The sequence below is a fragment of the Nyctibius grandis genome, chromosome 1, assembly GCF_013368605.1.
Source record: "Nyctibius grandis isolate bNycGra1 chromosome 1, bNycGra1.pri, whole genome shotgun sequence".
In the NCBI taxonomy this organism is placed as follows: Eukaryota; Metazoa; Chordata; class Aves; order Nyctibiiformes; family Nyctibiidae; genus Nyctibius; species Nyctibius grandis.
The window spans coordinates 115615426-115628711 of NC_090658.1; the positions used below are offsets into that span (position 1 = coordinate 115615426).

The 13286-nt window shown below is 42.7% G+C and overlaps 1 protein-coding gene across 2 annotated transcripts in view; it reads left to right on the forward strand.

Moving 5' to 3' along the window:
* Positions 1-1444: 1444 nt before the first annotated feature.
* ASAP2 (ArfGAP with SH3 domain, ankyrin repeat and PH domain 2) overlaps positions 1445-13286 on the forward strand; it is a 104470-nt gene continuing 92628 nt past the window's right edge. For both annotated transcript variants that reach the window (XM_068398217.1, XM_068398225.1), the window contains exon 1: positions 1445-1718. In XM_068398217.1, coding sequence (XP_068254318.1) covers positions 1593-1718 — 126 coding nt within the window. In that variant the 5' untranslated portion in view covers positions 1445-1592. The remainder of the gene's footprint in view (positions 1719-13286) is intronic.

Genomic DNA, 13286 nt, shown 5'->3' on the forward strand with positions numbered 1-13286 from the left:
AACTACATGGAGACAGAAGTTAAAAGCAAAATAATGGTGGCAATTTTTATGACAGAAAATAAAGAACAACTAAAATGGAAAAACTAGTAAGAATTGGAATAAGGAAAGAACACACAGATATTCACTGCTCATTCACCTGCTTTGCTACAACCAGTAAAATAAATATGGTTGACAAGCTTCATCATTTATGTTAAAGGAGAACTTTGTGTAACAGTAACAAGGATTGCAAAGGGCAGTAACATCTGGGTAGGCCTGCAGTTATTTATTTGGACATTTTACAAACTGCAGCAAAAGAGTACCTACTGACTCATGTGAATTCCCTGGAGAGTTTTAAATCACAGTAATAAAGAATCACTTATAGCAATCTAGTAACTGTATCACCAGAGCGGAGTGAAACAGCCACAGGAGAGTTTCTGGGCCAAAACACAGACTTCCAAAGCTTTCTGCACTAACAGGCTGGAAGTCCTAAGGGCTTTGAGGCCAAGAGAAACCACCGCCGTGGATCACATCCCCATATTCCCAACGCAAGCAAGCACCATGCCCGCTTGGTGACAACTTGCCAATGTCCCTTCTGCGCATCAGTCATGAATGTCACTGCTGGGGCTGAGTTTTGCACTTTCTGCCTTGATTAATCCTTGTGGCTTTATATTAAAGAACAAAGTGTCTCTTCCTCTGCTAACAACGCTTCCTCTTCAAGTACGGAAAAAGCTTTCTAAGAATTTAGATATAAATGTTACTTAGCCTAAAAGTATTTTTGCACGGACCTCTTGGGAACACCACCATTTCTCAACTTTAGCTCCCTCGAAACTAGGCAGCGGACTCATAAAAAAAGATTAAACTGTCGAAATATAGATTATGAACTGCGACGGAAAAGCCTGTCCCTGCCACCCCTGGGCAGCGACGTAGGGCCAGTACAGAGACCTGTCCTGTGGGCTTCCACCCGTCCCTCCTTGAACCAGGTAGGCATCGCACCTCACCTTCCCCTGCCCTTGGGTTCTTATTGTTGTTAAACACGATCTTAATTACACGGCTGGATTTGTCCTGCCTGTCCCTGGGATTACCCGGCCGGTGCCTGCCGTTAGCTCCCCTCCTCTGCCCGCTCCTCTCTGCCCTGCGTGGCTCGGGAGGGAGGGAGGGGGCCGCCATCTTTTCAGGGCGGGCGCCGGGGGGCGAGTGCGTGGCGGCAGGTTTCCTCCGGGCGTGCGGAGAGTGAACGGGGGCTCAATGCGGCCGCTCCTCGGCCCGCCTCCGCCCTGTTTGTGCGTGTGTGAGGGAGAAAGCGAGAGGGAGGGCGGGGTGTGGAGGCAGCTCCCGCCGCCGCTACCTCCCCCCCGCTCGCCGCTGGGCGTGTGCCCGGCCCCCGGTGCTGCGTGACCGCGCGGGGAGGAGAAGGAGGAGGAGGAGTGTGGGTGCGGGGAATTTCCTTGTGTAGCGACGGAGGAACAACACCGCTCCAGACGGCGGGGCTGCGAGGAGGGCGCTGCCGCCGGTTGCCGAGCGATGTGAGGGGGGAGCCCCCCCTGGGCCCTCCCCTCCCCCCGGAGCCGCCTGCTTTACCCCCCTCCCCTCCCCTCACTCATCCCCGCCCCGCCATGCCGGACCAGATCTCCGTGTCGGAATTCGTGTCCGAGACCAATGAGGATTACAAGTCACCTACCGCCTCCAACTTCACCACCCGGATGGCCCAGTGCAGGAACACGGTGGCGGCCATCGAGGAGGTGAGCCCCGGGAGGGGAGGTGCGGCGGGGCGGGGAGCGGGCTGTGCAGCCCCCCCTCCGGCCTGGCTGCCCGCCGCGGCGGCAGCAGAGAACAAGGCGCTACCGGCGCGGGCTCCTGCCGCTCCCTTTCCCCGCCCGGCCCCGAGGAGCGCCCTCGGCTGCCGCCGAGGGGGAATGGGGCTCGTCCGGGTGGAGAGGGGAGAGAAGAGGCGCGGGGGGAAGGGCTAAGGCGCTGCTGCCCCCGGCCCGCGGGGCTCGCGCTCCGCCCGCCTCCCCGCTCTGAGCCCTCAGCGCACGGCGGGGCAGGGGCGCCGGCCGCCCCTCACCCCCGCTGCTCTTAGCCTGGGGGCAGGGGAGCCCGAGCCTTCGTTTCTGGCTCCTCCTGGCGCCCAAGGAGCCCCGAGCCGGTCGGTTCCGTCCGCCCTCTCTCCTACCTGGGGGGGAACTTGAACTCTTTAGCCTCCCCCCTCAGCCCCTTCCTTCACAGCGACACCTGAACCGCCTCGGCCCCGCCGCCCCTCCTTCCCGCCCCGCCAGCTGCCGTGTGGGGCTGGGGCCCCGGCGGCACGGGAGGTTGGGGTGTCCCTTCCCCTGTGTGTGTCTGCCTGCCTCCTGGCACAGGTGGGATTTAATCATCTTTCCAGTCCCCGCCCATAGAAATTTAAACACCCTCCCCCACCTCGGCCATATGCTTTAAGGTAGCCTTGTCTCAGGTGCCGCTTCTCCAGGGTCGTGAGGCGATGCCTGCCCTTCCTGGGGAGGCGAGAACACGCCGCCCCCAAAGCGGCACCGGCTCAGCCTCCCCTCGGTGCGCGGGAGCCTGGGCCCCCTCTTTTTTTGCCTCCTCTCGGACAGCCTGTGCTGCGGGTACTTCGTGTGATCCGCTTTTGTCTCGCGAAGAGACCTGTTTGTTTTTCTTTCTTTAAAGATACTTGAAACGTGCCGTTGAACCTGGTGGTAAGAGCCCTCCCTACCACGGAGGGTGGTTGCCAGCACTGGGGAGAGAGAAAGAGACTCTTCTCCCTCCAGTTTCAAATCAGAGGGAAATCTGGGACAGGTCTGAACACAGTGAGAGCACATTCCACATCCCAGTCATATACACACAATGAAATGAGAAGCGACTGTGTATCTTGATTCCTCTAGCAGCTTCTCTGAAGTAACTTGTGGGAGGGGGGGAATCTTACTTGTGATGCAGATTAATAAGATCCATCTACCTGTTACATCAGTTTTTACAGTGTGTGTTTAGTTGATTTGTTTTGCAGTAAGCACATATTTTAAAAAGCCTCTTCAGCAAAAAGGATCTTGTCAGTAGTTGATGTCCCTTCTTACAAAAGAACTGCCACTAGCAATGGATTATTAAGTGTCTTAAGTGAACAAAACCCAGGTTAGGTGTTTAAACACCCTTTTCAAGATTTTCCTGTTTTGCCGGTTCCCAAAACCACTAAAGCAAGGAGTTGAATTCAAAATGATCTGCACAGAAGGAATTACTGTTTTGTTCCTGAGGTAATTTTCTTCCCTGCAAGCTTGCACTTAAATGCCTGGATTTAATTATACCTTATTAACCTGATAGTCTTAAGATCAACAATTCCATATCAAAGTCAACTTTTTCTTAAAGAATATTTATAATAGTGAATCATTTTAGTTGTAAGGTAGAGCTGCTTCGTAACTGATTAACACAAAATAGAAGTTAGTGTGAGCGTTTGGGTCAAAAGCAGTTTTGCTAGATTTAGAGTTTTTTATTACAAGTCTCACAAAAATTGGTTTTTCTCTAAGTCTCAATTTATAAATTGCAAAAATGTCATATCATTTCTCAGAAAAAAAGTGCAAAAAAAGTTTTTGTTTTTCATTTTCCTGTCTGATGATACAAAACATACATGACGGCATGACATTTGTAGCATATATATCTTAAGGTCTTTTAAAGATTCAACTCAATAAGTTGTATCTTGAAAACCTTTTTTTTTATGGTAGGAGAATGTTACGTATTTAAAAATTTGAATATGGTGAATTCCTTTCTTATTTAATCTGCTTGGCATTTGTTTCTGTGTTATCTCTCTGATACACTGCTGGTTGATTTTTAAAGAAACTCAATCAACATGTTACATCTTTGTATCTCTGCATATTTCAGATATTAGGCAGTGTCTTCTAGCTTAGGTACAAAAACTATCTTTTATGATAATGATGATAAAGAATGTGCATAGTGTCTTACAGATCTAAGTGAAGTTTGCGAGGCAGGAGATGAGTGATTGCACTGGCTATAGCTGCTCTTAATAGTATGGATCTATCTAGCACTTTCGGCAAAATACCAGCAGTTGCTGCCTGTTGTGCTGCTGTCCTAAAGCATCTGTTGAAATGACTACTGATTTTTTTTTCTTTGTGATTTATCAAGAGCAACAAACAAATTTTCATGGTTTCAAAACTGTGAAATCTTTTTTCAGACATAGATGACTTTGGTTTGGAAATACTCAGGTCCTTTAGCATGACGTGCCTGTTTTTTCAGGTTAAACGTGATCCTTTGATAAAAAGCTGCCTGTAAATTGTGTAATAGTCAGTGCTCAGCACCTTTTTTCTAAAAGGCTAGGCAAGGATTAGTTCATCAGCTTGTTATGAACTAAGACTTAGTAAAGAATGCATCTAAAAATGTACAGGTAATACAAAGAACCTGTTAATTTCCAGTGTCACCAGGTACTGTGAAGCATCAGTTTCCAGTGCACGCTGCTCTGTTGCAGTAGACAGTATGGTTCTGAAAACTAGGCAGTCTGGCTGTGTATGATTTAGGGAATGTGTTACTCAGAACAGTTAATAGGTAAGTTGAAACTGTGCTGACTGGTGGCTTTGTGTATGCATTGATTTTAACAAGTGACTGTAAGAGCTGGTTTATTAATTGAAGACAGTTAAGTTTTTGTTTTCCAGGATATTGTATACATTTATTAAATCAACAAATTAACTGGTTAATACTGATGCCTTGAGGATGTCTCTTAAGTGCTTTTCCCAGCAGATCTGTTTCTGGAATGGACGATGCAACTGCCTGCATGAAGCCAGCTTGAGTCTCCCAAGCCTCGTGCTCCCTTGGAATTAGAGACACAGGGGGAGGCAGTGGAAAAGCACAGGGGGTGGGGGCTAGTGTGACTTGTTAGCCTGAGCTCAGCTCTATGCAAACAGAGATACCTGGTTCCAGATCCCAATGGGAAGTCTTTTGCACTTATCATTAACACTACTGGCTACCAGTTTTGTAGTTCTGTCTTAGTTAATTAGCAGGTATCTAATAGTGCCTTAAAAGTTCAGTTAATGAGGCCTTCCTTGCAGTGATGTAGTGGAAAAGGCTTGTTAAGTGAGGAAATCAATAAGACGTTAGACAATTTTAAGTGTGTAATTTACCGATACGTCTCTGTGGGCGATGGTATTGCCTTAAATCAGTATTTTCCGAACTTGGATTAACTGACCTCTGTCAGTTGCAGAATATGATTGATTTTTAGTATCAGTTGAAAATACTTTGAGTTTTACTGGTTTATGTGATTGTATACACCGATTACAGTCCCTGGATCATGGCCTTTGAGATCACCAGAAGCGCCTGCATTGCAAGTTTGGGAACTGGTGCCTATTCAAACACTTGGAGAAACAGAATCTGATCCTTTGCTCTTGGTAGTGCAGAAGGGTTTAGGGAAGGCATGCTTGTGGAACACAATGGGATTTCAAAGGAAAAGGAATTGTGTAATTTGTGCGTTGTTCTCAGATTAGGATATTGCTTAGCAAAATGTTGGGAATCTTTAGCTTCTGCTAGAAGAAAAGTACAAGTGAGCAGGATATGTCACAGGCCCTTACAGGTTACTGTTTAATCTTTGCGTGTATGATAGTGACTAAGATTAAACAAGTTTTAATTGATAGAGTGCACAGCATAGTCACATGATTGGGGGAGGGGTTGCTTGAAATCAGTAATCTAGTCTGACAAATGCAGTCTTTAGTTGACTGTTTCTATTAAAGGTCCCAGGACGTAAAAATGTGTGGTGACCATTCTTAAGCTATGAAGGCTTAGAAATCTGATTTTAGTGCTGCTGTTACTTAGAACATACACTTCTCTCTTTTATTTGCTATAAGTTAAATAAAATAGTCCCTAAACTGTAATGGAGCCTACAAAGTGGTCCTAATAGCTGTGATCAGCTTTTTAGAAATTATTTTATAGAGTGATTTAATGACTAGAATGCAAGTGTGCCACTTTTTTTTGAAGGATGGCTTAAGTTTTACAATAAAGACTGTAACTGAAGCCCATTAAAATTCTACCTATTTGTTTCTATTCTAGCTGTTTATCATGGTCCAGTGCTTGTAGACCAAGAAAGAAGGGTGAGGGCCTGTTGTGCAGGCTACGATGTAAACAGAGAGTAGCAGACAGTTCATGTGCTGAAGACAGTTACATCTAAGTCAGGACTTGAGGTGCAAAGTTTACCCCACCTACTTAAACTTCACTCCGTGCACAGATTTCCCTATAAAGATAGGAGAATGGAGACACTGAGAGAAGTTTAATAGGTTACTGGAACACCCTCCGCAGCATAGTAGCACTTGCTACTGGGATGAATGTGTTGTAAGAAGTAGACAGGACGAATGTGTGGTGGAAAGATGTAACACATACAACCAAACAAACAGTATAGTGGTACCAAAGATGGTCTTAGTTCTCTGGATGGAAATTGTTTGGGGTCTATTTAAAAGTCGCTGTCCAGGAATTTCTGTAAGATCCATGAAATTAATGTTCAAGCCATAACTTGTAATTTCAGATCTCTACTTGCCTTCATTCTATAGGTCCTATTCGATGATTATTGCACCGCTTCCACTCCTAGGAATGCAGCATGTCATTTCAGTATCAAATCCTTTTCTTCCTCACTGTCACTTATAACGCAAGTTTTTGTATCAGACATGGTAACAACTTCTTGCCACCTGAGGCAAACCACGGTTTTCGTCTGGCTTGGAGAGGCGTAAGGGATCAATGCTTATTGAATTTCATTCCCTTTTGTATGTTAAATTTCTGTAGTTCTCTCTGCTCAAGTTTGATTCTGCAAAGTTAACGAGGGCAAGAGGTAATAACAGCTTGGTAGGGTGGGCGAATGTGAGACTGGATACATGCACACACAAGTGTGTTTTAAAAATTTATACTTTCTCCATCATGTATTTTTTGTTTGTTAGGTCTTTAGGACTGGAGTTCTGTCTCTCTATACTACATGATTGTGGCTTGCTTTTGAAAGCTATGTGAAGAAGGTGTTTTTGTATACTTTGAGAAGCAGTAGGAAATGTCATATATTGTATAGATAACTATAATGTGTTCTTTGGTAGAACATATTTGCACACTTTCTCATACTAAATACAGTTCCATAAATACATGTTGTTTCAAACTTTTTTTTGTGTTCCATTTTTGCTTCCTTTCTGGAATCGTGGTTCTCTGTCATCAGCATCCAAAGAGGTTTCTGGAAAACTCATTATGACACAAATGGCATGATGATTTCAAAAGGAGTGTGGGAAATTTTTTCTTTTTTGAGAGGAATATAGAGGATGGAAGTTGCAGAAATACATGAGCTAAGCTGTAGGTCTTCAGCTGGAGCTTTGTGCATATTTTAAAATACAGACCTTAAACCTTAAACCTTTAAGGTACAGTCAATGTGCACTCAGTTAAAATAATTTCAAGCCATATAAGTAGATTGCTGTGCACCTTACCTTGGTGCATCCAATGTTGCATCTGCTTCCTGTTACCAAGCGCCCCCATTCCCTCTAGGAGGATCAATGGAAAATATGTACATTTCTGAAATATTTTACTAACTGTGGCTTTTGTCTTTTGATTTTTCCCTAGTGCTGCTGCATTTCTCCAAACCATCTTATCTGGATTTAGTGTACTTCATGATGATGCTAAAAGAGAGTAGATGTGGAAACTGGCTAATTCTGTTTAGTCCATATGTCAGGTGGACATGGCTGATGAATACAGGTGGAGGAATCCAGGAAAATTTGGTGCACCTGACTGGTGTACTGTGTTTGTAGCTGAACCACTGTGAAGTGGTTTATTTTATTCATATGCATTAGAGTAGTGGTTCTTAAACATTTTAGTTCAACTCTTAAATCTTTTATTTTTTTAATAATTTGCACCTTCCATATGTGTGTATATATATATTACATACAACCATTCCCTGTCTAAGCTCCTGCACCCCAGCTTCTGAGCCTCACCGTTAATAACCCATGCTGTCTGCCTCATTTTGCCAGAAACAAATAATCTTTGCACCTGAAGCTCCAGAAAAGTTGGGTCTAGCCCTATTTAGTTTAGCTCTTCCCTCTGTTGTCTTGGTTATCAGGCTTCTCTATGCTTTCTCGATGTTTACAGTCTCCTTACCTCTTAATTTTCTGAAACTCTTTTGCTACAGAGGTTATCGGTGCTTTGCCCTACCTTCATGGAGCTCCCTAGCCTTGCCCCCTCTGCAGCAGCCTTGGCCCACCCCTGTCCGTGGTACTAGAGCCGTGGCTGGGGCTCAGATGGGCTTCACGCTAAGCTGGGGTGTCTCTCATGGATGGGCTAGTGGCAAGAGTCTTCACTTGCCGTGAGTCTTCACTGACTCTAAATATATGTTATGTTCTTCATGAAGTTGCTAGAGAAGGGAAAAGAGACGTTCTCTGGGTGAAATCTTTCTGCAGCTTCTCCAGCTGTGGGGATATCTTCCATGCTCTCTCCCTTTCCCATTCTGTGTTTAGTGATCTGTATAGCTCAGAAGAGTTTGTGGATGCTATAAAACTTAAGTGTTGGTAAGATGAGTACCAACTAAGCATTGGTAGGAAAACATGAAGGTGTGATTCTAAGAAAACATATGGGTGTTTGTGGCTGGAGTTAGTCTGATCGGAGGGAGGGGGAGTCAGGAGTGAACAAGAGGTGGTTGGTGTTGCCTGCTAATAAGTGTTAGAATCAAAGACCACTGTCTTACATTTGATGCAAAGACGAGTGCTGTTACAAGTATGGAGAGGGATTCATTGCGTAGAAGACAAACTGAAAGCTTTAGTATCATGAATGGATGTGACTGAGGAAGACCATATTTGTCAAGGCCAGAATGTTGAAATAATTACAATTAAATTATGAGATCATGGATGAAAACCTTAGCTTAGAATGAAAGGCTATATTTTAGAGATACTATGCAGAAGGGGTCTGTGTGGTTGATGATAGACAGATTTCAATTTAAGAGAACCTGTTGGTTATGGTCTGGTAAAGTGGGCTGTCTGCTAACACTTATATTTAGGGAAGAAGTCATTTTAATGAGAGCTGGTGAGGTCAGCAGACTGAAGAGTTTGTGTACTAAAGCATGAAGAATGTTCATGAAGTATCGCAAGAAAGGGGAAAATTATGGGAAAAGCTACAGACCTGAAACACCCCAAGAAGAATGTCACAAATGAGCAGAGCCTGTCAGAAATGGGAAGAAAAAGCCAAGTAGTCAGAGGAAAGTTTTGCATTAAAGAGTGTGTGTAAAGATAAAAGACAAATTTGCGGAAGTCAGGTTTCTTTAGGAATGATAGCAGGCAGCAAAGGAAATGAAAACACTCTTTAAGCACATAGGGTTGTGAGGAGAAAAAGAAAGGATAATACACAGTTAGAATGTAGTAGTATTAACGATAATGTAGTTCTTGCCAAATCTAAATGAGTGCTCTGCTGCAGTTCTTGAGTTCAGAGTGTGGGAAAAGGTAGAATGGATAGCGGGAATAGAGATGCAAGTAAGCAAAGCAATAAACAAACCCATGAGCTTAAAGCACTCAGTTTCTTGGGAATGGTTAACTTATTTTCCAGGATTCTGAAAGAACTAGGATGGTAACTAGCAAATACTCGCAACAAATCCTCTGATGACTAGGATAATATCTGATTTATATACAGTTAAAAAAGCAGGGATGGAGAGAAGAGGAGAAGTATTTACACCTAGTAAAAATTATTGCAATGGATGCAGAAATGCAGACCATGACTGTTAAATTGAGGAGGAGAGAAGTTCTTACTCAAAGATTGCGAGTATCCCTGGATGAGTGGCAGGCTGGCAAAGTAACGAGTTCCCTTTCCTGCTTCCAGAAATGCTTGAAAAATACTGTAAACAAGTATTTACAGCAACTGCCACTGCTATGCAAGAAGACAGTACTTTCACATTTGCTTTCATTTTTAAGTTGTAGCATAGTCAGATGTGCAAGAACTTCACATCAGGAGAAATTGTGTGGCTCCTTGTTTACTCTTGCATTGGTGCTGGTAGTTTCTTACGGAAAAACAGAATTACTGAGAATCATACTTGTAAAGCTGTAGAGGATGATTACACCCAGGTTTCATGTAAAGTTAAAATCTCTACTTTGGACCATTTTAACTGAGACAGATTTTTTTTTTTTCCCTTAAACCGAGCTGGAAAATGTAGATGAAGTTATGGGACAAACAGAAGTTTGGTGTTCGTAACTATTGATTTAATTGCAAGCTGATGTTAGGTTGTTTCTCTTTTTTCCCTAGCCTTTTTCTCACACAGTCTCACATTTGTTAGCACCAAGCTCGAGCTCTTCTGTATGCAAAACGCTTACGGTATGTAATTGCTCTCGGGGACAGACACATAAGCTGGAAGAGTTTTGGTATTAGATAGGAGATTTTCTGTGATTAAGAGGATGACCAGCTTCTTTTTTTTGTACTAAATCCAGACTTCTTTCATGAAGTTTACATCAATGTAGGGATTAAGTGGAGGAGTAAATTGGGCTAGGAAACAACAAAAAAATGGGAACACAGAAGAAGTAAGGCTCAGAAAGTAACAGACAGCTGAAATGTCTAAGAGGTAATATGAGGATCAGTCAAAAGTGAAGAGCAAGAAAATGGAATCTGAATTAAAGACAAACTGGGAGTCGAGAGAGTCATCCAGAGGCAGAAGTACTGTGATGGCATATGAGGAGTGGAGGGTCAGGAATTGCCGTATAAGCAGAAACATTAAGGAGGGGATAAGGAAATGCATCAAAAGTCTAAGGAAGTTCAGAGGAATCAGAATTGACAGGAACTGCAAAAGAAGGGGGAGTGTGGCAGTGTTTATGCGGGAAGCAGGGTGAAAACACCAGGCAGAGAATGTGGAGGGAGGGCTAGTGTGAAGATAGTCAGTATAGTAAGGAGGCAGGCAGGGATATAGGGAAAGGATAGTGATGGAGGAAAGTGGATAATGGTGATATCATAGCTACGTCCTACCCTGTAGTTTAGGAGAGTGGAAGAAGAGTTCTGCATGTTATATATCCAGAAAATGGAACATAGTACTAATTGTTATGCAGACTTCATTAGCTGTTTTATAGATCTCAATTTTATTTGGAAAGAGAAAATAATCTACCTTATGGGGAGAATTTATTGATGGAGGAACTGAGAAACAGTGCTATAACTGAACAGCTTTTTTCTTATGAGCAATGCTGCCTTGCAGGAAATAAGCTTGGGTAGTGTGATTCAGTACTTTTCATCTCGAGTAGTAGGCTTTCTTTTCAAGTGAGTAGATGTTGGACAGAATTAGAAAAATTTATTTCTTTTTATATGTGAACTCTGTTTCACAAAAATATTTACTATGGAAGTGACATATTGTGCAGTGAAGTGTATTTCTTTGGAGTATATTCTTTACGAGGTGGCTGTAAAAGTTAACATGAAAGAACCTATAGTATAAATTTTAGCATCTGACTTGTTAAACCAAGAAGAAAGAGAGAATTGAGAGGGAAGGCTGAAACTCTGCGGTATGGTGTATATAACCACCTGCTGTTTGTGGACCCCTCAGCTATCCCTGATTAAAGATCAGATTATCAATGTAGTTCTAGTCTGCAATCTATAATTCTGTCTAGGCATTATGCTAAGTATGCGTGTGGATACATCAAAACAGCTGAAGTGATTAGAGCTGAACAAATTACTTATACGTTCCTGAAAGCTTTGTTCTACATTTAGAAGGCATATAGGAAGTGAAAAAAGTGTGAAGCGGTGGGAACATTCATACAGATTATTTTCTCATGTTTTATGGTTTCTATTCTTTGTTAGTGAAAGATTTCTTTCCTAGGATATGCAATTTCAAGGAAACTTAGACTGTGTTCTAGGGAAGTCAATTTAGAAACAAATGCATTTACTAATCATTTTAAGCCCCTTCAATCAAACAGGATTACTGTTTGGCTATAGCAATAGGAGTGGAAATTTCCTTAGCACATGCAAACACAGAGCCCCTGCTCTGTTGTCACATGCAAACCATGCAGTACAGTCTTGCAAAGCACATGTTTTTAATCATTTGTTTTCCAGAACTGTAGGTGTATGTTACACAACAACAGAAAAAATACCAGCAGAGTCCTCCTACACTTTGAGCTCTGTGTAGACTAGATGCTAGCCATGCTGAAGAGAGTAGCATTGAAGAAGCAATGAAGTAATAAATCTTTTGTAAGATGCTTTTTGTTTGGTTTCATTCATTCTCTTCCTTAGCTCATTCTCTTCTGTTGCCTAACTGCTCTGGTTGCGGGTGCCAAGCTTTTTGTGTGTTTTCAGTAAGTCTTCTGTGCTAGGGATGGAGTGGTGGTGTTCGCCACTGCCTTCCCTGTCTCCCAAGCCATACGGATGTGGTGTTGGTGCAAGAACACATGATGCCTGGTTACATATAGATTCAGGCATTTGTCTCTTCAGTTTCAGTCACTTGATTCAGTAGCTGTTTCCTATTTAAGAACACAACAAAAGTGCTGATAGGTCTGGACCTGCTTCTCTGTTCTAAACTGCTTCAATTTTAAATGCAGTTGTTCAGCGTTTTGTCTTAGGTAGCAGCTGTGTATGAATTTACCTTCCTAATGCTCAGTGGTATAGGGAAGTACTGTTTACTCCATTTTACAGATATCTTCCATGTACGTGAACTCCCTAATTAGTTTGGCAAAGGTCACCCTGGGGGGAAAGCTTTTATTTTTACATCAAATATGATGTAAATGGGTGTTTTATATCTACTGTTTGGTACACTAATAATTGTGTGACTTAAGATTCACTTGCACTTCTAGGAAGCTGTCTTAGTGACAGGAGTGTCTGAACTGTTAATTTTAGTTATACTTACAGCTGTTGAAACTCCAGCAGAATTTAAGATCGTTGTTTTCAAGACTGTAATAGTGTCTTGAGGTTTCTGTAGTTGGGCACCTAAAATGAATGAGAATATATGACAGTTTGGATGCATTCTTTCATTTAAAAACAAATTCCCAAATGGAAATTCATAGAATATTATGTTTATGCATTTATACAACGAGAACTCAAGCTCTTTACCAATAGCTACAGCATGACAAAGCATCAACAGAGTGAAATTAGTGCTATTTCTTTTTTCCATTTAACCAAAAGAGGAAGGTACTGATGTTATCAAATGTTTGATTGCCATAAGTTGGCTAATCTTGTATTAGCATTAGCTGCTGTTAATGATGCTATCATGCAGTGACTTTTTAATGAGGAAAAATGTATTAATACTGAGAGACCATGCAGAGATTTTTCAAAGGTGGTATACTGAATTATAGAGAGGTTGGACTGAAAATCACAGGCTGAAATCTGGAAGCCACTAGAGAATAGAAATAATTTTACAATGTTTC